General features: G+C 42.7%; 2 protein-coding genes across 7 annotated transcripts in view; one reads left to right on the top strand and one right to left on the bottom strand.

Annotated features, from left to right (window-relative positions):
• Positions 1-11,915, top strand: part of ACTA2 (actin alpha 2, smooth muscle) — a 38,234-nt gene extending 26,319 nt beyond the window's left edge. For all 3 annotated transcript variants that reach the window (XM_073353781.1, XM_073353780.1, XM_073353779.1), the window contains 7 exons: positions 1,905-2,033; positions 3,905-4,015; positions 5,406-5,490; positions 5,584-5,745; positions 6,002-6,193; positions 9,320-9,501; positions 11,642-11,915. In XM_073353781.1, the coding sequence (XP_073209882.1) occupies positions 1,905-2,033; positions 3,905-4,015; positions 5,406-5,490; positions 5,584-5,745; positions 6,002-6,193; positions 9,320-9,501; positions 11,642-11,785 (1,005 nt within the window). In that variant the 3' untranslated portion in view covers positions 11,786-11,915. The remainder of the gene's footprint in view (positions 1-1,904; positions 2,034-3,904; positions 4,016-5,405; positions 5,491-5,583; positions 5,746-6,001; positions 6,194-9,319; positions 9,502-11,641) is intronic.
• Positions 11,916-14,678: 2,763 nt separating this feature from the next.
• STAMBPL1 (STAM binding protein like 1) overlaps positions 14,679-25,923 on the bottom strand; it is a 42,091-nt gene continuing 30,846 nt past the window's right edge. Inside the window, exons 8-11 of one of the 4 annotated variants that reach the window (XM_073353776.1) lie at positions 25,592-25,729; positions 23,374-23,486; positions 20,030-20,129; positions 14,679-14,982 (exon numbers count right to left, since the gene is read on the bottom strand). In XM_073353776.1, the coding sequence (XP_073209877.1) occupies positions 14,926-14,982; positions 20,030-20,129; positions 23,374-23,486; positions 25,592-25,729 (408 nt within the window). In that variant the 3' untranslated portion in view covers positions 14,679-14,925. Of the gene's footprint in view, positions 14,983-20,029; positions 20,130-23,373; positions 23,487-25,591; positions 25,730-25,923 lie in introns of those variants that run through there. The other 3 variants (XR_012160023.1, XM_073353777.1, XM_073353778.1) reach the window with 3 other exon arrangements.

The following is a 25,923-nucleotide window of genomic DNA, read 5'->3' as shown; positions in this document are numbered from 1 at the left end:
AGGCTGTATCATGTGTGCTAAGGCATTTTTCATCTGAATGCTATAGAATTTACACAGCTTATGAGCCACATCCTTAGCAGCACAAGCTAGAGCAAGCTGCAGGCAGTTACTGTGGTATTGAGGCACCTAGATCACACCTTGCTGGGCTGGCTGCTGGGACTGGGGGCTTCAGGATCAGCTTGGGGGGCTCTGCTCCAATCTAGGATCCCTGAGCAATGGGAATCCTCCAGTGGCTGGGTAAATTAGTTTTAGGGTAATTTAGGACTAGGCACCTGATCCTCAGCCCACTGAAGACAATCACAAGGTTCCCATTGATTTCAGGAGGCTTTGGATTAGATTCTAGTACAGTAACACTGTAAGGAGAGTAAAGCTACCCTAACGTAGCCCATGATCTGACCATGTAGCTGAAAGTGTTCACACTCTTCCTGGTCTCCTTTTGGAACTATGAAAGAAGCTAACAGCATGGCATTTGAATTCCATCTGTTCTGTGTCTGAGGCAGATTACTTAGAATAAAACAAACTGGCAGCTACTACCTGTTTTGAATCATTTTATGCTTATTATACTGGACAATTCATTGCATGGACTGTTGGGTACCTTGCAATGGTTTAAGTGTTTTGTATCATGGAGAGGATGGGTGAGAAGCTCCGAAGCTAAGTGCCTGAGGCTTCCACAGCATGAGCAAGAGGATGCTGCTGTGCCATCAGAGACTCCCCCACCCCTGGGGCGAGTTTACGGATGATTCGTTTTTTCTATTTTCTTTTTGCTTTTAAATCGAGGCTGCATAGCGATCATGCAAACAGCATATGGCATTTTAAGCTCTTTGTGAAAGGGACCCAATATACCTCTACTTACCACAACAGGGCCCAGATCCTGCTTGAGATCTCTGGGCACTAGCATACTGCAAATAATAAATAGTAATTCAAATGCCATTTTCAGTAGCCAGTGTACTGATTATAGGTTTCAGAGTAACAGCCGTGTTAGTCTGTATTCGCAAAAAGAAAAGGAGTACTTGTGGCACCTTAGAGACTAACCAGTTTATTTGAGCATGAGCTTTTGTGAGCTGTAGCTCACGAAAGCTCATGCTCAAATAAATTGGTTAGTCTCTAAGGTGCCACAAGTACTCCTTTTCTTTGTACTGATTATATTCATTGTTCAAAAACGGATTAGTCATAATGAAAATAAGTGCTTGCATGCAATTGCATGCAGAATCATCCACATCCTGGATCAGCTCTCAGACTGTCTCACGGAGTTACAGACATCACAAAATCACAAGATCAAAGTAATCAGTCTCCAAGATGGATCAGTCTGAGAAGCAAAAGGGTTGGAGTATGTAATTATCATGCTCTGACAAGAACACAATACAGTAAAAGCAGCCAACTGTATTTACATTTTCAAAATTGCCAACATTTTTAATAGCTAGCGATAGCTGTTCTTCCACTCTGGAAAATACAGCCAAATATAGCCCTTGGGTAAATTTGAAAAATGTAGTGTTCATTATTTACCACTAAATGGCACTATGTAGAGTTTTTTCTCTCCAGAGATGTATTTGGTTGAGTGATAGTTTCTTCCATGACTACTACTTAGGGATCAAATTATTATTTAAAAATCCATCTTTAATTTCTCTACATTGTATTGGTGATTTTTATATTTAGGCTTGTGTTGCTTACTCTACATACTTAATTATAATAAGAACATGAACTCCAGAGCTTTATAATATTGTAAATAAACGATGTAATTTTTGCATTAAAGATAAAAGTAATACTCCCAAGATTAGTAGTCAATGAATGTTTTGTAAACTTGCTACCAGTGTGTAAAATTGCATATGTTTATTTCACAGTTAGTGTTCTGATTGCTTCTTAGCACCTCTCACTGAGATAGTCACATTCTTTATGTAATTTATTAGGGCGTGATGGTGGGTATGGGTCAAAAAGACAGCTACGTAGGGGATGAAGCTCAAAGCAAGAGAGGTATCCTGACTTTGAAATACCCCATAGAACATGGCATCATCACAAACTGGGACGACATGGAGAAGGTATTTAAACACTTTGTTTACATAAGTCACCAGTTAGACATAATTACTTGGGTGCAATAGTGAAAGATTACAAAGTAATTTGAAAGTTGAAGTGTCATGCTATCCAGTAGTATTGTATTTTATTTTTGAATATTGGAGCTGATCTAGTAATAATTAACATATATTCAGCACCCCAGAGCTAATGAGTGTTACTTATTATTTTACTCTCCAAGGTGACGTGTAAACCTGGCTAGTTATTGTAAGGTATGTGAATATTATATCCATTTTGTAGATGGGGAAGCTGAATCAGAGAGGTTGACTTGAGTAAGGCCACATGTGTCCCGATCGTGCAAAGCATTTAAACTCACCCATGACTTTGAAGTCAGTGGGACTACTCATGCGAGCTATGTTATGCATATGCTTAGCAGGACTGGGGCCCTAATGAGTCAATTGCACAGCCACCATTCAAATCCAAGACTTAGTGCCTCTAGAGCCAGGTCTGTTGCCACAGACTGTTGAAACTTATCTATAAGATGCTGATGATGTAGCTATTTAAAGTAGTTCTACAGAACTAGAGCAGTTCGGAACTGTGCAAGCAGTACAACACATCACAAAAGTGCTCAGGCCTAGACAGAAGTGTTCCTATTGGCTTTAACAGCAGAAGGATCAGCGCTTTAGCAAGATAGTGACACTTCCCCAATCCAAAAGCCCAAAGTGCAAACTGATCTGTGACCACCAATGCTTTGGAAACAATTTTATATATATGTAAAAATCAATACAAAGAAACAATATACAAGATGTTACTGTTCATCAGAATGTTAACTCCCTCACTGTCACTGACTTGGCCCAAGATTTTGTGTTTGGGAAGAATGAGAGTTAATAGTGGGAAGGCAATAGATAACAGGATTTTTTTTTAACTGAATCTGTTTGGAATAAAAGCAAATTGCTTGTGGAGCTAGTTATGAATTCCAAGGAAACAACTGACCTCAGAGAAATTCTACAGACAAGCATAGGACATATCCACCCATGAAATCTAGTCTTTTCCATCTAGGAAACAGTTTTCAGTAGTCCTGTTATCTACTGAACACTATTACAGAGCCATGCAGATGTTATAGAAAGAGGCCAACATCAAAGACACATTGAGGAATATTGGGAAACTGGATTTATTTGCTGATAGAACTTTTGAGGAGTCTGCCCCAGGTCTGAAGGGCCAAATTCATTGGATCCTAAGGTGTGTCCGATTTTACTGATGTTGCTCATTAGAAAGAGTCACAAAATTATTGTAGCAAAGAACAGTGTGTAAACACAAAAACTGATCATTGCCTGTATGGATGCCACTTTTATTATAATTCATTCCACCTACAAAGAGTCACACTGCAGTCTCTACGTTGCTTATGTAAATCTATTTTCATGGACCTTTTCCCTTTCCATCTGGAATGAGAGGTTTTCTTCACTTCTCTAAATGGACAGATGGCTAGTGTGAAAAAAAATAATTAATCCAAACCAAACTGTGATCCAAGTTATTTCAGTGGATGCTGTTTCACTGTACATTTTTCTCCAAACCAAAAACAACATAAAGGTCTTTATCTGCTTTTTGAAGCTCAATGTATTTATTTTGTGTTAACTTAGGAGTCCCCAAACTGATTTTCAATAAGCAAAACATTATTAGTGGTAAAACCCGAGGTAGGTTGCAGGTGCTGATCACTTAGCTTTTCACTATGAATTCAGGCATGTCCATCCGGGATAACTGCATGTCAGATACTGTTGGCCAATTTCTGGTGCTAGAAGCACTTGTAGCTGCGGGGCATGGTATGTGGCTGGAAGTAACTGCTATGCTTATGGACTGTTGGTTGCTGATGTTTCTTCATTTTGCCTTTTCTTATTGTCTCCAGATCTGGCATCATTCTTTCTACAATGAGCTGCGTGTTGCCCCTGAAGAGCACCCTACTCTGCTTACTGAGGCTCCATTGAATCCAAAAGCCAACCGAGAGAAAATGACCCAGGTAAGCATACCAGTATCTGAATATAGTATGGTCATTACTAGCTATTTAGAAAGGCCAGAGTGCTTCCCTTCTATGCAGAGCAAATGACAGATGGGCGTGCCAGGTAAATTAAGAGACAAGCAACAAGGATAAATTTTCATACCTAGAGAATCACATGAACAGAGATCACCCACATCAAAGCTCCCCAGTAAGTCAATTAAATTAATGAAATAATGTTTAACCTCGTAGGAGAAAGAGTAGCAGCCGTGTTAGTCTGTATTCGCAAAAAGAAAAGGAGTACCTGTGGCACCTTAGTCTCTAAGGTGCCACAAGTACTCCTTTCCTCATAGGAGAAAGAGCATTCAGAGTGAAGGTATTACTGTACTCATTGTCTGCTGTGCTAAAACGCCAGTAAAACCTAGTCACTTTTGGGTTAATATGTACCACAGGTCGTACAAATTTAGAAACTGTAGTTAGGGTTGAATATAAAGTAGTAGCCAGTGCTCTGAATTTCTGTCCTTTGCCCTGGTTAAGTTAGATTTCCTAACCATATTTTTCAAAAGCTATAATATGGTGAAAAGTCCAGGACCCAAGCCCCTTTCTGACACTGTAATAGCATTGAGAAGCTTCCTCTGAAATCATTTCAATCTTTGTGGATTCTGTATCATTTTTATATGATCATTACAGTTAGACTCACAACAATTGTACATCATATGTCATTGATATTCATGATAATAAAATAGTTATGGAAGGGAGGGCAGGGGTGCTAGTTGTCAAATTGTTGTTTGTACTATTGTTGAAACAGTGTTGGTCCCAGGATATTAGAGAGACAAGGTGGGTGAGGCAATGTCTTTTGTTGGACCAACTTCTGTTGGTGCAAGAGACAAGCTTTTCAAACGCTTTCAAAAGCTTGTCTCTTTCACCAACAGAAGTTGGTCCAATAAAAGACATTGCCTCACCCACCTTGTCTGTCTAGTTGTCAAATTTACCATGTTTCTGTAGTTTAAACTTTTTTTATTAGGTCATTGAACCAGCCTATACAAGCTGCCACATTTCAGCATTTAAATCCTTTTTTTTTTAAATGAAAGGCTATTTTAAAAAAGAGTAGTGGGTTTTTTTCCACTCAAAATTCTGATCTCAGCTATTTGATGAAAATAAAATACTATAAGTGATGCTGTGTGTGTGTTTGTGTGTGTGAGAGAGAAAATGCACACGTGAACAAATCCAGAATAGTTGGTGCCCTAGCCTACATATAGAGAATTTATACAGAATACCACTTGATTTTCTCCCTTCCACTGCTTGCCAATAATCTGTACTAACCCCCCCTTTTCCTCTCTCTAATGAGTTACTTATTGTTTGTAATTTTAAAAAATGATTATAGCTACATTGATTTGCTATTGTTACATTTCAGATAATGTTTGAGACCTTCAATGTACCAGCCATGTATGTAGCTATTCAGGCTGTTCTGTCCCTCTATGCTTCTGGACGTACCACGGGTATGTGACTTTGGGATCTTTGGGAAGGGAAAATGTGAAGTTTAAAAAAATGGGAATCTGAGGTCAACTGACATCTGTACTGCTTTCTCAAAGGGATTGTACTAGACTCTGGTGATGGTGTCACCCACAATGTGCCAATCTATGAAGGCTATGCCCTGCCCCATGCCATCATGCGTCTGGACCTAGCTGGCCGAGACTTAACCGACTACCTCATGAAAATTCTCACTGAACGTGGCTATTCCTTTGTGACTACTGGTAAGGACAATAGTAAATTAGAAGATTTGCTTAATATGTAAAATTCCTGATAGCCTTAAAAGATCAGTGGTTGTTCTTAGAGCTGCAGCAGAAGCATAAAGAAATTGAGCAGAATATAAAATACCCACCCAGCATTACTAAGAGAGAATTTATTTTCACAAGTTGTTTGGAAGAGCTGGTGGGGTAAAGTGATGGACAATCTGTTAAAATGCATGAATCTTTAACTCCCATTCTAAAGTCTGAGTCCTGCCAACAGCTGAACGTGAAATTGTCCGTGACATCAAGGAGAAGCTGTGTTATGTGGCCCTGGACTTTGAAAATGAGATGGCCACTGCTGCTTCTTCCTCCTCTCTGGAGAAGAGCTATGAACTGCCTGATGGGCAGGTGATCACCATAGGTAATGAGCGTTTCCGCTGCCCTGAGACCCTATTCCAACCTTCCTTCATTGGTAAGTTAATTGATTTCTTCTTTTGGTAAATTATGTTAATAGCTCATCCCTGTGCTCCTTTAATTCCTAACCACACCCTGCTCCACATTCGTTTAAGTAGACTACAGCATACGGTGCCTATAGATGCATATGTTCTAGTATATATTTTCAGTTAATGTGGGTCTATATTATAACAGCACCATTCATGTAAAGGAGTTTAATGTCAAGTCACAGTTCATCAGCTAAGTAATATACACTTTCAAAATAAAAACAAAAACTACTCATTCCTGTTCTCCTAGATAGAGATCAGCATCGTTTCATGTATTGTACAGTCAGCTACTGTGCTTTAATAGCCTTGGACCAACAAGTCACTCCCCAGCTCATTAGTAGACAATGTGAAAGCTGATGCATGTTAAGGAGCCAAATGTAATGCTTAAAAAAAAACGTTGAAGGGTCTAATTCAGATCTGCCTTAAATGGGTGAACTACCCCTGGGGTCCTACCCACCACAGCAGCTCAGAACTTGGTCCGAAGATTTTATTTCTGCTTTGTCAGGATCATTGTTCATTGATCATTGCTTCCCTGGGACTCTGTGCACTTCCTATAAATCATAGATATCACTGGAAATTCAAAATTCACTTCTGTTTTCCATTTGTATCCTTGGACCATTAAATGGAAGCTGTGAATACCTGCTCTTCTGACCCTTCCTGGTCTCTCCAAATGCCCTCTGCTCAGGTCTCAGGTTTAAATCTCTCTTGGGGTGGAACCACGTGATTCTTCCACTCTCAGAACAGGCCCTGGGCTGTGCTCCCCAGTGATCAGCTGTGATTACCTCAGCAGATGTGACTTATGTTCAGCACCTGCTAGTCTGTTCTCTCCAGGAGCAATGACAGTGGTACTCAGTAACCAAGCAGCCTCCTTAAAGCAAAGTAGTATTTATTTAGAACAAAACCATTTAAGAGAAATTAGGTCTGTCAGCAATACTCAGACTTGATGAATGTCTTGCTTACCAGGTATCTATCCATCTTCCACACGGGGATCCTGGTCTTAGCTTCCTATAGACCCCTAAGGCCCAAAGGGTCTGGATGACATAGTCTGTTCCCTTAACTCACAAAAGAATGTCACTCCCCTCTGCTTCGAGGAGAATCCATTTAAAAGCGGTTCATTCTTTTGATTACCCTCCTTCCCAGAGAGCAAGCTATTTAATTGTTTATAGAGCTTTGATATGTATGTTCCCCCACATTGGCAAAATTGGTGTGTAACTTTGGGTTGGAGACAGGAGGTAGGCCATTGTATTGTAATTTCCCTCTAAGTGTTTGCTAGGAAATGGTAAGTTGCATATATTGTGTTGCTTCCCTGCTTCTTTTTCTCACAGTCCCCTATTAAAGTAGATCAGTACATTCATACAGGAAAGTCTTATAACCCAATATACAACAACTTCCCCTCATTGACCAGAAAATTATTACATCTCCATATTCTTTTTATGCTGCTCATCATAGATTGTAAACTCTAAGGGGCAGGGATCTTCTCACACCTATTTTTACAGCACCTTGCACAATGGGTCCTGATCCTTATCATGGCCTCTAGATGCTACTGTAATATAAATATTGAATGATCATAATTTGCTTTGATTGGATTTGCCCCCTTTTGCTTTTGCTTTCCATAACTACCAGAGGACAATTAGTTTATTGGCAAGAGATTCATGCACAGAGCAGATTTTAAGCAAAATTGGAGAATACTCTTGGAAGGTGAGTATTGAATTTGTAAATACGAAGATTCACACAGGAAACCTGGTGCTAAGAATTACTCATCCCATCAGGGAACAGAAACAGCAAAGTAATATAACCATATCTTTAAAAAATAGCCAAGGAAGGCTGTATTTCCTCCCAGAGGTGTTCTTTAACTAGGAAGTGTCACTATTGGTGGATATTAGGAAAAACTTTTTCACTAGAAGGGTGGTGAAACACTGGAATGCGTTACCTAGGGAGGTGGTGGAATCTCCTGCCTTAGAAGTTTTTAAGGTCAGGCTTGACAAAGCCCTGGCTGGGATGATTTAGTTGGGGATTGGTCCTGCTTTGAGCAGGGGGTTGGACTACATGACCTCCTGAGGTCCCTTCTTCCAACCCTGTTATTCTATGATTCTGTTGTACTTTCAGTGTGCTAATAGATGAAAGGAAAATGACACTTTAATTCTTATGTACACTGGCTGTCTAAACCGGAGTATATTTGGCGCCTGTGCCTTAGGAAAGAGGCATTAGCACCGTGTCATGCTAGTGAACAGACATGAGTATAGGCTGCCACGAAACCAAATGGAATCACCTGTAGGTCTTGTGAGAGGGCAGGATTCCCAACCAGCAATAATTGTTGCATCCGATGAAGTGAGCTGTAGCTCACAAAAGCTTATGCTCAAATAAATTGGTTAGTCTCTAAGGTGCCACAAGTCCTCCTTTTCTTTTTGCGAACACAGACTATGGAAGCACAGCTGCTACTCTGAAACCAGCAATAATAGTGTTACACACCTAACGTTCCTAGGACATACATAGGCTAGCCCAGCTCTGAGCTGATTAGTTTTTCTAAAACCAAGATTTCAGTAAAGCTGTAAGGAATTCTTATAATCCGTTTGAAATTGGATGGAAAATTCTAATGGCGACTCTACTCCTCTTTCATTCCAGACCCTTTGGTTTCTTGTTTGAAACAATTACACAAGCAATCTGTGCCCCAAATAACTGCTGACTTCTGGCCTGGTCTACACCTAAAAATTAGATCAGCCTAGCTACATCACTTAGGGCTGTGAAAATGTTCACACCCTGTGTGACCTAGGTAGGTTGACCTAATCCCCACTGTAGATGCAGCTGGCTTGACAGAAGAATTCTTCTGTTGACCTAGCTCCCACCTCAGAAAAGTGGATTAACTACATCAATGGGAAAACCCCTTCCGCTGACACGGGCGTTGTCTACACTGCGGCACCACAGCCGCACCGCCGTAGCATAGACATATTCTAAGTAGTTTAGCCGGCAGCAGAATGACTCTGCACAAGCCTTGGAGACTGGTGCCTTCTGAACAGCAGCTTCTATTCATTTTACTTAACAGTGTGAAGACTACGTACTCACTTATGGCTTATTCTAAACCTTCTGCTATTTTTTCACAGGCATGGAGTCTGCTGGCATTCATGAAACTACTTACAACAGCATCATGAAGTGTGATATTGATATCAGAAAGGACCTTTATGCAAACAATGTCCTGTCTGGTGGTACTACGATGTACCCGGGTATTGCTGACCGGATGCAGAAGGAAATCACTGCTCTGGCTCCCAGTACGATGAAAATCAAGGTACAGCACAAGTATTTGTAGGCAGATTTTTGCAAAAATGTGTGTGTGGGGCGGTGGGGTTCAACTCTTTCATGTGCATGTTTTCTCAAGTAATCACCCATACATATCCTGCTTGCTAGCAAAAGGCCAGTTTTGCCACCCTGATTCAAGATGAGCTGTACCTTACTCTGGGCTAGACTGTAACTGTATAATCTGCCCTGAGTAAGGGGTGGCAAGTAACTGCGTTGCCTCAAAAGGAGAGCAGAGAATGAATTGTGACTGAATCCCAGTTCCTCCCTTGATCCCGGCATGGAGCAAGTTACTTCAGCCCTTTCTGTGTAGGAGCTTACTCCCCCCATGTGCCTGGCCAGTGACTGTCACATGCCAGATTGGGCTCCGTCCAAAGCACAGCCTGAGGATGTGGAGCTGCCCTTTAAACCCAATAACCTGGTGGTTATTGCGGGATGTGGGATTGTGGGAAATGGGAGACCTAGGTTCAAATCCTCTTGCCTGATGTAGAGTAGGGACTTGAAGCCAGGTCTTCCACCCCTCAGGTGAGAGCCCTAACCACTGGGCGATGGGGTGTTCTGGGGTGGCTCTCTCTGTCTTGCCTGTTGAAGACATCCCAGTGACTATTTAAAGACTTCATACCGAGTGGAGCAGAGGCTGGAGCTGGGGTCTCCCAGGTCCCAGGGAGTGCCCTGAGCACCAACTATCGAGTCTATCTTGCTCTCTCGTCCAGTGGATATTTAAGTATTTTACACAAAGTGGGGCAGCTTCCGCGGGAGGGATTGAGACCTACCCAGTATACTCAATAAACCAGTAGATAGAGCACTCACCCGGGTGCTAAGCCCCTGCTCTACAGAGAGGGGATTTAAATCCAAGCCTTCCACACCCTACATGAGTGCTCTAACCACAGGGCTATTGAGGGGAGGTTTTTATCCAGCTTTTTATTGTCCTCTGGTTTTCCTAAGAAAGGGCTGGCCTGGCTCAGGCACCTGATTCCAGGAGGGGATTCAAAGCTGAGAATCCTGACTGGAGGGAGGTGCCGCCCTCCTGTGTGGAGTTAGGTACCTAACCCTTTTGAGGGTCAGGGCTTAGGCCACACCCAGTTCCCCAGCATTTTGCACTGGCTAGCCTAGGCCGTTCATTCTTCGCTTGCTGGATTCTATGAATCTCTTTGTTAGGGGACAAACTCTCCCCCTGCACTGTGCAGGGAGCCTGGGTGCCTAAGCCAGGGTTGTGAATTCCCATGGTGGCAGGGCACCTAACAGTTAGGTGCTGTAGTGACCTTGTGAATCCCACTCTCAGGGACTTTTGAAAATTTTACTCAAAGTTAACATGTTTCCCATTGATGCGAGGAGTCTAAAGACTCAAAGACACAGCTATTGCTTTCCCTGGGATTCGATCAGGCCCCTACTCAGGAGGGCCAGAAGTGCTCTAGAAGTGTGGGGTGGAGCCACCGGTGCCCCAACTGTGGCCCCGCCCCCACTCCTCCCCTTTCTCTTGGGTCCCTGCCCCACTCTCTCTTCCCTGTGGCCCTGCTCCCTGCTCACTCCTCTCTGCTCCCTCCCCCACCTGTCTCTTGCCATTAAGGCAGGTAAAAATGGGGCCATAGCCTCCTTTTTTCCCCCTCCCCCCATTCTGGTGCCCCTGCCCCTTCTCCAGGCATTTTCCAACCTTTTCTTTCTGCTGATCACTTGCTAAAAAAAAGTTCCTTTCCTGTCACCACAATCCCTCGGCTCTTGAACTATCACAATCTCCCTGCCACGAAGGAAATGGTTCCACAAACCACAGTGTGAGAACCACTGTCCATCCCTCTGCACTTGCACGATTGTCCCTTAATATATTTTCCAATCCATTAGCCAGTTTGGCTTTAAATGTTTCAAGGGCTGTAGCTTCCCCTGCTTCCCAGTGCTTGCAGTCACTGGTACTGCTTTGACGGGGAGGGTGCTCAAATTCTTGGTCTCAGCTTGGCTCCGACTATCCCCTGACTATGAAATGTTGGACCGGAGCTCACACGTGAGTGGCCTAATGAAATGTGAGCGATGCCACTGCAGCTTTTCCAAAGGGGTTCCATTAACATCAAGTATCATTGTTAAGTCGGTTTGTCACCAAACATGTTTACCCCATAACACAAGGTGGTATTGTTCTTTAACAGATCATTGCTCCTCCTGAGCGTAAGTACTCCGTCTGGATTGGTGGCTCGATTCTTGCCTCCCTGTCCACCTTCCAGCAGATGTGGATCAGCAAACAGGAATATGATGAAGCTGGCCCATCCATTGTTCACCGCAAATGCTTTTAATCTGCTTATCTGTATATGTATTTTTCAGCACATTGCTGTCAATGTATTCAGGAATAAATACGTTCTTATCATTTCATTCCAAAATCTTTCATAATAATGGCTCTAATTGGTTATGATGTATTTTTTGAATAAATAGTAAATATGCATCTAGTAACCTCTTTTATTTTACAAAAGAGCGTGTGTGCTCTCGGGGAGGCTTCTAAACTGGTTTCATCTTCATTCAACAGTGGTAATAGCAGAAAACACTTACGTACCTGTCCCAGCCTTATTCACATTTAGGCACCTAAAGAGAAGACCTGATTTTCAGAGGTGCTGAGTAGCCCCAAGTAGAGCCATGATTTGGTGTCATCACAACAAGGTGTAGTCTGCTTCTGGTCTCACACCACACTGTAGCTGTTAGTATTATTGATTGATACACACAGGCTTTGTGGGGGGACTGACCCATTCTTTTAGCATCAGTGGTGTGCATGTGTGTCAGTCAAAGCAGGGGAATTGCTCAGAAAGGTACTGGCAAGGTATTGTCTCCTCCCCAGGAGCCTATTTCTGCAGTGTCTAAACTATGGCAATCAGGGTGACCTGGAGCGTCAATTCAGACCCAATCACGAGGTGGCTGGACTGACACAGCATTATTACTTTAGTGCTGTGATTTTTGGCTACCTCTACAGCAAGCAAAATAGGTTAATTGCATAACATTTCCTTGGGCTCACAATCTGAACAGCTAAAATGATGGGTGGTTCTCCATTTCCTTTTGGTGAATTTTATTTGCAGCTGATTTTTGACTATTGTTTTAGATAATGGAATAAAAGTTTACCAATTTTATTCTCACTGGATCTGAGGACTCTCAAGCCTGAGTCAGTGATGCTGTCAGGAAAGTGCCTATGCAGGGGTATTAAATAGCTGTGGCGATCTCAGGCTATTAGTAAGGCAAGGTGGGTGAGGTTTGGCTTTTATTGGCCCACCTTCTGCTGGGGCACAAGAGAGCCTTTCAAGCTGACGCAGAGCTTGTCTTCAGGTCACGCCCCTGTGTAAGCTCAAAAGTGTGGGGCTCTCACCAACACAAGGTGGTCCAATAAAAGATGGTACCACCTCAACCTTGTCCCAGGACCCGTACATACTGAATTTGTCAGATACTGGTGACTACATTTCTCAGCAAGTGCTAGGGAGCACCTATAACTGGGCCTTACAATGAAGTTGGGAACAATAACTCCATAACAGGTGGTCCTTAAAGGGCACATCTTTTTTGTTGTTGTTTTGTTTTTTGCAAAGCCCATCATCAAACAGAACCATGGCATACACTGAGTGACTAACTTGCTCTCTCTCTCTCGCTCATGGATCCAGATTACTTTCTATTGTTGCTAACCTTCATGCCCCCTCGCCTACCAGACCCACTTGTTAGTCTCTTCCAGCTGTTAGGTCTAACCTGTCTGGGACAGGGGCTGCCACTATGTTTGTACAGCAGTTAGCACAATGAACTCTATCATAAGGCAGGCCATCCTGGAGTCCCCCTTGGTGGTTAGGTGTGACACCACAAACATGTACTGCCTTGATTTCCCCTCACATGGGGTATAAAGACCTTTAAATAATCTGAGTGCCCCCTTTTGGAGGGGGCTCATTGATTGATAGCTAGTCCATTTTACACGGGAGACCGTGGCAGTCTTAATTCTGTCTGTCCCACATGAGTCCACTGTGCTCCTCTCTCCAGGCCCTGCCCCCTCTGGCTACTCTTGACTCAGGCCTTTGACCCTGGAGGCAGGTCTGTATGTGGGTAGAGTCCTTCTTTGGAGTCACGCATCTGTGGTGGACTGTCAATAGCTGCTGTTCCATGTGGCAGCATCTCTCAGCTTCCTGACACTGTCTAGGGGACCACCTTGGGCTGACAACTTCAGCCCTGCCTCTATGCATCTCCCCTCTCTACAAGCAGCTTTTCTAGTTGCTGCAGGCTGGGGTGCACCCCAGCAAGCTCTCTGGGGATGGCTAAGCTGCAAAAAAACCCACCCACAGCTGTTTGTGTCAGCTGATGTGGGTTCATGGGGTTGGGCATGCAGGCCTGTAACTGCAGTGTAGATTTTCAGGCTCAGGATGGAGCCTGGGCTCTGATACCCTACAATCGGGGAGAGCCACAGAGCCAAGCCTCCAGCATGAGCCCAATCAGCTGCACTGAACTTTTACATGCCCTACTATCCCAGCCCAAATGATGGGTCAGCCCCGGGGTGTTTATGACAGCATAGACATATCCTCTGCTGACGGGAACTCACCCTCTATGCTCCCCGCTCTGCCCTTATAAGAGCTCCCCTTCACAGGTGTCTCGTGTTTCCTTGGAAATCTCCCTCTAACTGAGCTCCGGTAACCTTTATTCGATCCAGGCACTTGTTTTCTAATAATTAACCCTTATACTCAGCAAACTGGTGTAGTCAGTGACTCCCAGGTGGGTCAGCAAAAGGCAGTCACTGGCAGACTGGGCCATGACTCCCCTGAAAGGGGCCAATTTTCCCATGACAGGCTCCAAGGTGGTTGGTACTGGAATACAAATGTTAGTATGAAGCATTGCGGAAGGGGCAGGGCCATCTCGATTCTCAGAACAGCTTCTGAGTACGACTCTGAGAGAAGCAGATTATTTTGTATTCTCCTTCCACACCTCAACCCCCAGACCCGTCTCTTAGCTGCCTCAAAAGTCAGGTTGGGACTCCTAACAGGCCCAGAAGACTGCTTCGTCAGCTACTGGAGTACATCTGACCTAGTCAATCCCTAGACCATACGAGCTGAATACCTCAGCTGACTATGTTCGACGGCCTGTGAAAGGCCTGGGTTCTAGAACACCATTGTTGAAAAATCTGTTGCACAGAAAATAGCTGATGACAGGGAACTTAACAGTCAGTTTTACTAGTGTTGTTGTTTGAAGCTCACTTTATTGTATCATATTATTCAGATACATGTACAGATTTTGTTTTATTTCACTGTGAACGCTGTCTTGACAGAACAAAATAATTTGAAAATGGCAAGAACAATAAATATCAAACCATTAAATCTAAAATGTATAAATATAAAACATCAGTAATTGCTGAAAAACATCATTGGAAAATCCGGCAGCCATTTTTCTCCATGTGGCATCTGTTTGGTAGGCCATTTATCTTCCATCAGCATCACCTCAGATCCAGCATAGTTATTTTTGTTTCTGTCCCAACTACATGTTTACAGATCTGTAAAAGAAATCAACCATTATTCACTGACAGCAGCCGCTGAAGGGAATAGATCATGTGAACGTCAGGCAAAACTGCAGGAGCACCAGCTCCAGTTCCAATCCAAATCATAAAAGAGCTATTCCATACCCTGTATGTTCTTTCTGCTTTCTTCTATATGACAGCTACAAAAAAGTTACTTCTGTGTTCCCAGTACTTTCTAAGGTGCTGAGTAACAGCCCTAGATACCAACATTCTCCATTTTGCAATAGAACAGTAGGCCACTGGCAGTACCACTGCAAATTCTCTCATACTGCTCTGCCAACGTTCCTCATCCCTTACCAGCTCTACCACCATGGCAAAACGGGTAGTGCTGACGTTATCTGGATTCACATCTTGAGGTCTTTGCTGAGATTGCTAATAAGAGTGTCAACCAGTGTTGTCAGGATGGTTTTGGAGGGTTGTCATATCCACAGACCTAAAACCCACAAATCATTTCCTACAGGCCACAAGCACCCATTAGGTGGCAGCCACTTTTATTCACTACCAAACTGGGCTGGACTCCAATGAGATTATGTGGTTTGAGGCTTCCTCTTAAGTTTTGAGCCTGTTTTATATAGGCACAAGTTTTATTGGCTTCCAGGTTTGCCTGTTAATAAGTACAGGGCTAACTTTGCAAGTATGGACTGAAAATTTAACAGAAAAGTGACTATACATGCAAAACTGGTTATGTGTTCTTTAAAGAGAATAGTGCTGAAGGGTTAGATTTTTTGACACAGGCTATATTCTTGCACTCTCAGTTATGTATCTGAATAGGCTGCCTGTAGGTTGGCTGGATATGCAGGGAAAAGGGGGAGCTGGGTGCCCACTGTTCCCCACCTGGAACAGGTGGGCAGAGCATTAACCATACTCCCGCCCCAGTAATGCCCCAGCCAGCCAAACTGAGCTAGTTTAAGATTTGTCAGAATTTTCAGCTGATATAGGGGAAGCAGAGACGGACCGGTGCCTTTTGGGGGTATTTCAGGCAAAATGCCGCTGGAGTTCCCTCTGATGCCTACAGTTCACTCAAGATTGTGCTTAAAAATATATTCAATCATTTAGGGCTAGATTATGTTTGGAAATAGCAGAACACTGTTGGCCATAAACTGGATTCAAAACAGGCTTACCATTACGTTCTGGTTCAAGAGGGTGTGACACTGGCAGACTAGGTGCCAGCTTATGCCAAGGCCCCATAGATCTCACCGAACACTGACAAATGCATAGCAGGAAAGCAGTCTTGCTAACCTGTGTGTTAGTATTGTTAAAATAGGTGTAGATTTAGAAAAATGTGTTTAGCCTCATAAGTTGCTGCCTGAATTCATCTCACTCACAATAGCTGTATTCCCCGTTTAAGGTAATATTTAAATGTTTGCTTTGTGACTACAGAAGCAATTGCTATGGAACTCAAGCCCCCATAGGCAGAAGAGAAGCATTAACAAGTGTGAAATACTAGTTCATCACAAGAGATGTCATCTTCTGCCCAGCAAAAGGCGGCCCATAGACACCAGCTGAACCATTGTGCAACATCAGTGGACAAGACTTTGTGGATTGCTCTCCTCCACATCCACGAAGAGGAGACATGCATGAGCACAGCCCATCAGCTTGAATTCTAGGGAAGGGGAATAAATCCCTGTCAAGAAGAAATTATCATGACTGTGCTTGAACTATGAAGGGCAAAGATTTTTTAGCGTAAGCAAGAGCGGCCCAGTGCTTGGCCTGGATTAGCCCTAAAGGACATATATTACAGCAGCTTTTCTTACCCTTCTGGAACCTAAGACTAACTCATTTATGTGTGTATGTTTACCTGCTTTAACCTTGTAAATAACATTTCTTTTTCTTAGTTAATAAATCTTTGGTTAATTTATTACAAGATTGGCTACACGCATTGTCTTTGTATAGGATCATTAGTGCAGTTGACTTGGGGTAACCTGAATGTTGTTATTTTTGGTGTAAGGAACCATCTCTCACAAAGGCAAGCTTATCTGAGTGACAGGATAGATAGGAGTACTCAAAGGGACTGTCTGTGACTCCATGTTAAGGGCTGAAGCATTTACACTTGATCCTTGGCTGATGAAATCTAAGTATAGAACTCACAACCAATTTCTGATGTGTGCCCTGCTTCTTAACAGTCTGTCCTGACACTGGTACTCATGCTCCTGGCAGCTTGACAGGAGGATTTTATAATGGTATAGATCAGCTTTAATACTTGTGAGTCAGAGGAGAAGGCTAAACCAGCAGACACACCCACAATGGAAGACAGAGACTTGAAAAGTAGGACAGACTTGTAACACTGGAAGGCAGTGTGAGCGATGTTGGACTCTGATGGGACATGTAATATCTCCATGCTTTGTGATAGCAGTTGTGTACTTGGTGCCTTGTACAGAGAAGGAAGGGAGCTAAGTAGCCTGGGATTGCCTTTTCAAAACATGGTTGTAAAGTTCAGTAGCAAGAGCCAGTGTAACGAGAGCCAAAACAATCTGGGGTGGGATTTTCAAAAGTGTTAAGCATTTGCCTAACACAGGTCCCATGGGAACAAATGGTAAACCTACCATTAACATCAACAGGGGCAGAGTTAGGCTCATGGTCAACTTTTGAAAATCCCACCCGAAAGGAAACTAGGGCTTGGGTTCCAGTGTTTGTATTCCACTTCCACTCCCCAAGGGAGAGGCTGTACCTCTACGTGCAGCAAGTCTTTGCTCTTATTTATCAATTGTGGCTAACGCTCCAGTAGCCCTGTTTCCATATTTGTGAACTCTGCCAAGAGGAGGAACATTGCCTTTATTTCAAGCAACAGATTGACATTTCTGATAATCGTTAATGACTATTTACCTGTTCAGTCACAGATTCTCATTATAAACCCTTTAGCCATGTAAAGAGCACACTAGAATCTTTGACCACCAGACTAACTAGAAAACTACTTTGTGGTTACTGGAATGGCTTCTGACAGGCTGGTGGAAAGGGTGAAAGGAAGCAGAGGTTCAATAGAGAAAATTATCCTTCATGGTGGCTAGCTGTTAGCTCTGCAGGTTTACTGGACATCACAGCTGGGGAAGTCAGTTGTGATTCTTTGTTAGGAAAAAAAATCTCTTTAAGTGGTCATGGAAAACTTCTGTGGGAATTCTCTGGCCCTTTTTCTCTTGGCACGGGACTACTGACCAGCTGTTAAGAAGGACAACAGGAGTATATTTTCCATGCTTAGGGAGCACTCAGACATCCTAATGTGGGAAAGCTGCTTTTCTGGCCGATATTATATTTCTCAAGTTAGACAGAGAGCTGTTCATAACATTTACTGGTTACTGCCACTCAAGTAGTGATAAGAAGTGTAATCTTTGTTTTACATTTTACATAGAAATAATCTCAATAACCAAATTAATTTCTTTAGGTTTCGCTCTCTGCTGTGGTTACAGATAAATTAGTTTAATGGGGAACTGAGAGTCATAGAATAAAGGTTTTATTTAAAATAGAATAGTTGGTTAAAGCAAACACGAATTATGATGAAACTATACACTGCAGTTATAGTCACATTCCAAGCTGAAAGAGTTCATCCAGGGGCGATCAGTCCCTGAATAAGAAGAATGGGTGTATAATCCTTCCATTAACCGTACCATGATGGTAAATGAGTGCGCTAGTTTAAAAGTTAGTGTGCTACCCTTTCTTATAATCACTCTCAACAGGGGTGGGCAAACTTTTTGGCCCAAGGGCCACATCGGGGTGCAAAACTGTATGGAGGGCAGGGTAGGAATGGCTGTGCCCCGCAAAAGCCTGGCCCCCGCCCCCATTTGCCCCCTCCCACTTCTCACCCCCTGACTGTCCCCCTCAGAAGCTTCGACCCATCCAACCCCCTCTGCTCCTTGTCCCCTGACTGTTTCCTCCTGGGACCCCCCCGCCCCAAACCGCCCCCCCGGGATCCCACCCCCTATCCAACCCCCCCGCTCCCTGTCCCCTGACTGCCCCGACCAATCCACACCCCTGCCCCCTGACAACCCCCCGGGACTCCCACACCCTATCCAACCCTCCCCCCCCCGTTCCCCGACCCCTGACTGCCCCAGAACCTCCGCCCCATCCAACCACCCCCTGCACCCTGTCCCCTGACTGCCCCCTGGGACCCCCTACATAACCCCACCCACTGCTGCCCCCTAACCATGCCGCTCAGAGAGGCAGGAGCTCGCAGCCTCGCTGCCCGTGCAGCACTGTGGCTACGTGGGAGGGGAAACAGCAGGAGAGGGGCCAGGGGCTAGCCTTCTGGGCCGGGAGCTCAGGGGCCAAGCAGGACAATCCCGTGGGCCGGATGTGGCCTGCGGGCCATAGTTTGCCCACCTCTGACTTACAATAACATCCCTTAATTAATTAGCATTAAACCTGCCTTTTACCATATCTATATTTCTACTATCATATTTAAAATACCTTCTATTCTCTCATGGGCTATTTAATACTAAACAGTATCTTTAATTAACATCTGCATAAATGCCATTCCAATAACTATCACTGTAGATAATATGCTTCCAAAACATCCAAAACTCTTGTTAAAACCAGTCAGAACCAAACACGTTTACAACATGACCTGAGGTTATGTCTTAACTTCCCTCTAAGCTATATCACTTTACTTCACCCACAATTTACCAGGCCTCATTATCGTCAAGCCTAAATTTAAGTTCTCTACTTACATTTTAGCACAATTCTATTTAAAATAAACAAACATCATTTCACAGGTGACAGAAGGAGGCATCAGGAATGCACCTGTCAGTTAGGAAAGGATCATGAACTATACATGGTCCAAAGATATCAAAATAAAAATACAGAGAAACCCAACCTAATGCTGATATAACTTCTGCTTGCAGCACAGGCTCTGGTTAGAATTTGAAGGGACTGATATTTTTCTGGAAGATATGCTCTGGTTCAAACAGGAATTAATTCTGGGAAGTGCTATGGCCTATATTATACAGGAGGTCTCACTAGACGATTACAATGATCACATCTTTGACTATTTTTTTGGAATATGTTAAGAATATTTTAAAAGTAATATACCTACATTAAATAGTCTAGGCTCCTTAGTGTGTGGGTGAAACCCCTTCTTTTTACAAGCAGAAACTTCAAGCATGCCAGCATTAGTAAGTCTGAAGATCCCAGTGCTGGAAAGCAAAGAACAAAACTGACTTAAGGTTTGTAGCATTAAAAGAACTTGGTTCAAACAAGCATTAGTCAATCAAACACAAGTTACTGGGTTCAATACAGAGTAAGTGGGTGAAATTTAATGGTCTCTTATGTACAGGAAATCAGATAAGATAATAAAATGGTCCTTTCTGGCATTAAAAGCTATGAGTCTATGAAGTAGAAAATATCCTGCCAGATAGAGTTGATCTATACTCTGCTTTGAGTCTTTATTACTAGTAAAAAAGAAATTCTACAGAAGAACAAAGAGTCACCTGACTACAAATCAATTCACTTTGATTAATGTTCCTAAAACTGAATAAAAAACAGACCATCAGAAATACAAGTGGAGGGGCTGGTCCTATATAAACTCTTACTCAATGATTAGTCCCTACTCACTGAAGTCAGCAGTACTACTCAGGTGAGGAACAGCTGCTCCTTTGAGTACTGAGTTAGAAAAATTGTTACAGAAGGCTTTGGGCTCATCGTTTCACATCTGCTGTACAAACTTTTGCTGAAGACTATTACTTTTGTAAGTCTGAGGAGAATAATGAAAGACCAAGTCTTATCCCCTGCCCAAAGCCCATGTAGATTGGTGTGGTGTGCGGCCCTACTACATGTACTGGAGGAGAAGGGAAAGGGGGAGAAACAGAATCCTGCCTACCCTCCACTACCCAGGTCATGGCACAGCCATGTTCCAGGTTGTTACTGCCACTTCTGGACCGCAGAAGCCATCATAGCCAGCGATGCTTCTTGTACGGGGCAGCTTTGCACGGGGGTTCCAGAGAGCTATACCTTTGCCACATGTAGGGGCTATGTGGAGACAGAATGTGTATGCTGGTTGCATTCCTTTAGCTGCTGTGAGTTAAGATAACATGCAGCTCCTGGGTACAACTGCATTGCTAATGATTACATACATGTGCTTTTTTATCACGGTCACCTTTAAGATTCTATTTATGAATTGTTTATAAAGGGTTAATAACAGATTAATAAATGTTACAGACATGAGTAAGATGTGCAATAGATGTTACAAGCACAGCAGGAGAAGGTATTATAGATGTTTATAAGCCACGATTACAAGCAAGCAATCTATTGACCTGCTCCATATGCCTCTTTTTAAAAGCATGTAGGCATTGCTCCACTCAGTATTTCCTTAGGGTTAGATTCACTAAGGGGACACAGGTACCTATAGAGGAAGTTAGGCACCTAAGTTCAACATTTAGGTACCACTGGCATTCACAAAACCACCACTGACCTGAAGGTACCTTCATTTCTGCTGGTAGGCATGTGCCAAGACTCCTAAATCCTGAAGGCACCCCACAGCTCACAAGCTGCTCCTGCCTGAGCCCTGGCTGGTGGGATTCTCAAACTAGGTGTTCCCCTGCCTATCTCACTTGCAGGGCCCAATTCGGTAGGTGTGCTACAATATACTCAACTTGCACAGAAGAGAGCCAGGAATTTTCAGGGCTGGCTGGCATACACGGGTGCCCCAGAATACCCCATAGCTCAGAGAGTAGGTTATTCCCCTAGGATGTGGGAGACCCAGGTTGCAATCCCCACTTGGCCTGATTTGGAACAGGAACTTGAACCCAGCTCTCCCACCTCAAAAGGGAGTGCCCTAAACTTCACATTATTCTGAGGCAGGTATCACTCAATGGCTCCTGTTGGAGCTGTTATACTTTGTATAAATAATTACATATTCATTGGAGCAGGGACTTGAAATTGACTGTCCAAAATCCCAGGTGTGTGCCCTAATCATTGGGATACATAGTCTCAGTCTCTTGCACTTATGTTCTTTCTAAGGGGGCCCTAGAATACGAAATAACTTGGTTACGACATGCACCTGGAACATGGGAGACCTACTCCACATCAGGCAGAGCAGGCATTAGAAAACAGGTCTCCCACATCCCAAGTGAACACCCTGACCCCTGGGTATGAACTATCATCAGCGGGGGTAGGAAGGTCCTTACTCTTGTTTTTGCTAGAAAAGGCTGACCATTCTTAGGCACCTAACTCCAGGAGAGGGGTCAAGCCTGTGAATCTGGAGCACAGACAGGAGCCTCTGGCACCCAGGAGTACATATACTCTGCAATTAGCCATCTGCAGCTGACCTGTGCCAGCTGACTCAGGCTCCTGGAGCTCAGGCTAAGGGACTATTTAATTGTGGTGTAGAAGTTCGGGGGTAGGAGAGTCCCAGAGCCTGGGCTGCAGCCTGAGCCCGAGCCCAAACGTCTACACTGTACTTAAACAGCCTCTTAGCCCAAGCCCAAGTTCGGAGCCTCTTAGCCCAAGCCCAAGTTCGGAGGTAGGAGAGTCCCAGAGCCTGGGCTGCAGCCTGAGCCCGAGCCCAAACGTCTACACTGTACTTAAACAGCCTCTTAGCCCAAGCCCTGCTGGCACAGGCCAGCTGCAGGTGGATCTGGGCCCTGAGCCCTGCCCTTTCTTTTGTATTTCACTCCTGGGTGTCTTAGGTGGCTCCCAGCTCAGTTTGCTGGCTTCTGAGAATCCCTTTCTTAATGCCTAATTCACCTCCTGGGGAGCCTGGATATCCAACTTTGGTCTCTGAATTCCACTAGGGGGCCGGGCACCATGGAGTTACATGTTGCAACACTCAACATTGCAATGCCTAACCCCTTGTGAAACCAGATCTTAGGCCCTGTAACGCTGAGAGGAGCAATGCTAACATACCTTTACAAATTTGGCCTGTAACAAATGTACTGTAAACAGCTTTTAGTCATCTATTTGTACTTTATAAACCATTGGTAAAACAGAACCTTAATATAAAGCGTGACTTATCTCTAACCTCCCATCAGGTCAGTGTTTTCCACTAAGAACAAGCTAAAAAACCTACACCATCCACCTTCTTCACTTAGAAGAGTGCAGTTTGGATTCTGTGAGACACCTGACAATGAGATCCATGAAGCCTAGAACTACCACAGTCAAATGCGGTCACACCTACCAAGTGGAGCGGAGCATCACCATTTACAGAATTTTAAAATTAAATATGAGACAAGGTGACGTCAAATAACACTGCACACACAGGCTTACTGGAATGCAAGCCACGATCAATTTAGAACACAAGGGAAAAAACCCACACATATATACTACAACCTTTTATCTCCTTCACCTTAGCTGACATTCAGATGCTGTTTTGCAGGTGATCTAGTTTTAAGATAGCAGGCTGGGAGAGATAGCTAAACATTACTTAGAAAAAACAGAACTCACTCATTATGTTTTGGTGAACAAACAATTGCAATAGCCTCTGGTAACATTAGCTGATAAGAACAATGAGTATGAAGATCAACACTGGATAAGAATGCAGTTTGTGTTGGATGCGTCTACAAAAAGAAAGGGAAAGCTCTGCATAGTGAAAGTATTTCTTAGTCAAGTCAAGGTCAAAAATCCATTCAAGAAGAAACAGGATTTTGTAACAAGAGAAGGTGTTAGCATTTTCCCCAGATTCAGTTTTTATTATTTGCTACTAAACCTTAACTTTTCCATGGCACAACATACCTCTGAGGATAATTTTCATGAATGACTCAACAATGCAAAAGCTAAACGCTACAGTGTCAGGAGTAAATCCCTAATGCCAGGTGTATGAAGGCTTACAAAAACAATTTTAAATTCTTCTGAATATCAGATTAATGTTCTTATGAAAGGAAACAAATCTAGATTGAAAAGGCAAGTGTGGGTATAATAAGATGGCAGACCGAGATCAAAGGACTCAAATTAATTGTCCAAAATCCCTAAGAGTGGGATCATACACCATCCATATCAAGTAGAAAGTAAAAATTAGAACATAATTGAAAGTAACTGTCACTAGACGGTAAAAAGTGAATCAACACCTATAAGAAAATGGAAGTATGAAGCAGGTTGAAATTTTACATGGTGTTCACATTACATCACTGTCTTTGGTTCCAATGCAAACATGGATTTAATATAAAATTGACAGAGCTGGGTGGCCCCAGTAAACCATTTTCCTGTCCCAGGAAAATTTTCAAGTTAAAAAAAAAAATCCTGACCCAAATCAGGACCAAAAATTGAAATCTCAAAAATGTTTGAGAACTGCAACTCACCAAAATTATTCAGTTCAGTTCAATTGAAATGTTTTGTTCTGATATTTCAAAATGTTTTGTTTCCATTTAACAATTTTTATACTATAAATTAAAATTTCTAAAAAAAAAGTTACTCCAAAAGGAAAAACTGAACTTTTCTTAGAAAAAGTCAAAGTGGAATGTTTCAAAAACTTTAAAAAACTTTGATTTAAAATTTTTTCAAAATGGGAAATTCATCAGAACCGACCATTCCCCAAGAAGTTTCAGTTTTGACAAATCAGCACTTTCCAACAACAAAAAAGTATAGACAAAAAATTCCTGACCAGCTATACAAAGTGGTGATTTATATATCTGAGGTGCAATTCTGATCTCAGATGCTCTGCCTTTCAGGGGAGTTATTCCCGATTTACAGTGGTATAGGTGAGATCAGAATCAGGCCCCTGAACTCCAAAGAGGTCAGGCATTACTTCACCATTTATGATCTTAGTCATTAATGCACTAAGTCTTGGAAGTTCACGTTTGAGCTGATTTACTCATTTCTACACATATTTATGTTTAGTGTTTCATTTTATAATTTCATGGACTACAAGATTAGCCAAATTTGCAATTGAAAAAAAATCTAAAATCGTCTAACAAAACAGAGCCTCAAGTTTCTTTTGCAAGCAGGTTTCTTTTTGTCACATTTCCTATCTTAAAAAAAATCTTCACTACTGATTTTTAAAGAAAATTATGTAACATACTCAGTCAAGTACTCTATTTTTTAATATTTATTTCACAACTCTTCCTTCTCACCATGCCTGGAATAAACTCTCAATGCTCAAAACTGCTTGATCCAAACTGCAGTTTGAAAACCTACAAGCAATGGTTTTAGAAACGGGGTGTATCTAATACAAATGGGCCAAATTCTGCACTGAACTGTATCTTGTATACATTAGGATTTTAAATTGCTGTCCATCACTGTAGCAGCTGAGTGAATTCCATATAAAATCAATAGCAAAGTCCTAGTGGACTTTATGAAGTCTCTGGCTCTTTTCCTTTTTGAGGATACATGTCAGACATGTAAATGGTATTGAATGAGGTGTATGTGAGAAAGAATTTTGGGTCAAATTCTGCCAACAGACAGACAGCTCCTATCGTCTTGAATAGAAGTTGCATGGGCAAAACTGGGCCCACTGTATCAATGAAACACTTTACAGCTTTCTAGAAATAAAGAACAGCTTGTATCAGGGGATGACATTTATGTCAAATCAGGTCACCAGCACAAAAATTGAGAGAGAAAATTAGTTTAAATCATGCAAATTATTTCTTTAAACTGGGTTTTCCAGTGCTGGTTCTGTATATCTTATCTAGCCAATACAGAGAAGTCAACATCCACAAGGCATACTTACATGGATCCAACCCAAAGTGAGGAGAGCGTGTTGATCCTGAACGCTGAATAATTCTTCCACATTCTCCATGTCGCAGTAATCCGGTCCTGCAGACTGCTTTGGCACTATTACATGGGTAATAGTAAATTCATTATGTGTCTGTAAAACACATGGTAGGAAGATGACTTGAATTAATGGTCTTCTAATGAACAAATGCTGAACATGAATCTGAAGAGAAAAGGGTCAGATCCTCAGCTACTATAAGTTGCATTAGTCCCACTGAGTTCAATTAAACTATGCCAGTTTACACTAGCTAAGAATCTGGCCAGTATTTCATCACAGCAATAGACAGA

Source organism: Lepidochelys kempii, chromosome 7 (genome assembly GCF_965140265.1).
Source record: "Lepidochelys kempii isolate rLepKem1 chromosome 7, rLepKem1.hap2, whole genome shotgun sequence".
Classification (NCBI taxonomy): Eukaryota; Metazoa; Chordata; order Testudines; family Cheloniidae; genus Lepidochelys; species Lepidochelys kempii.
This window is presented reverse-complemented; position numbering and strand designations above follow the sequence as displayed.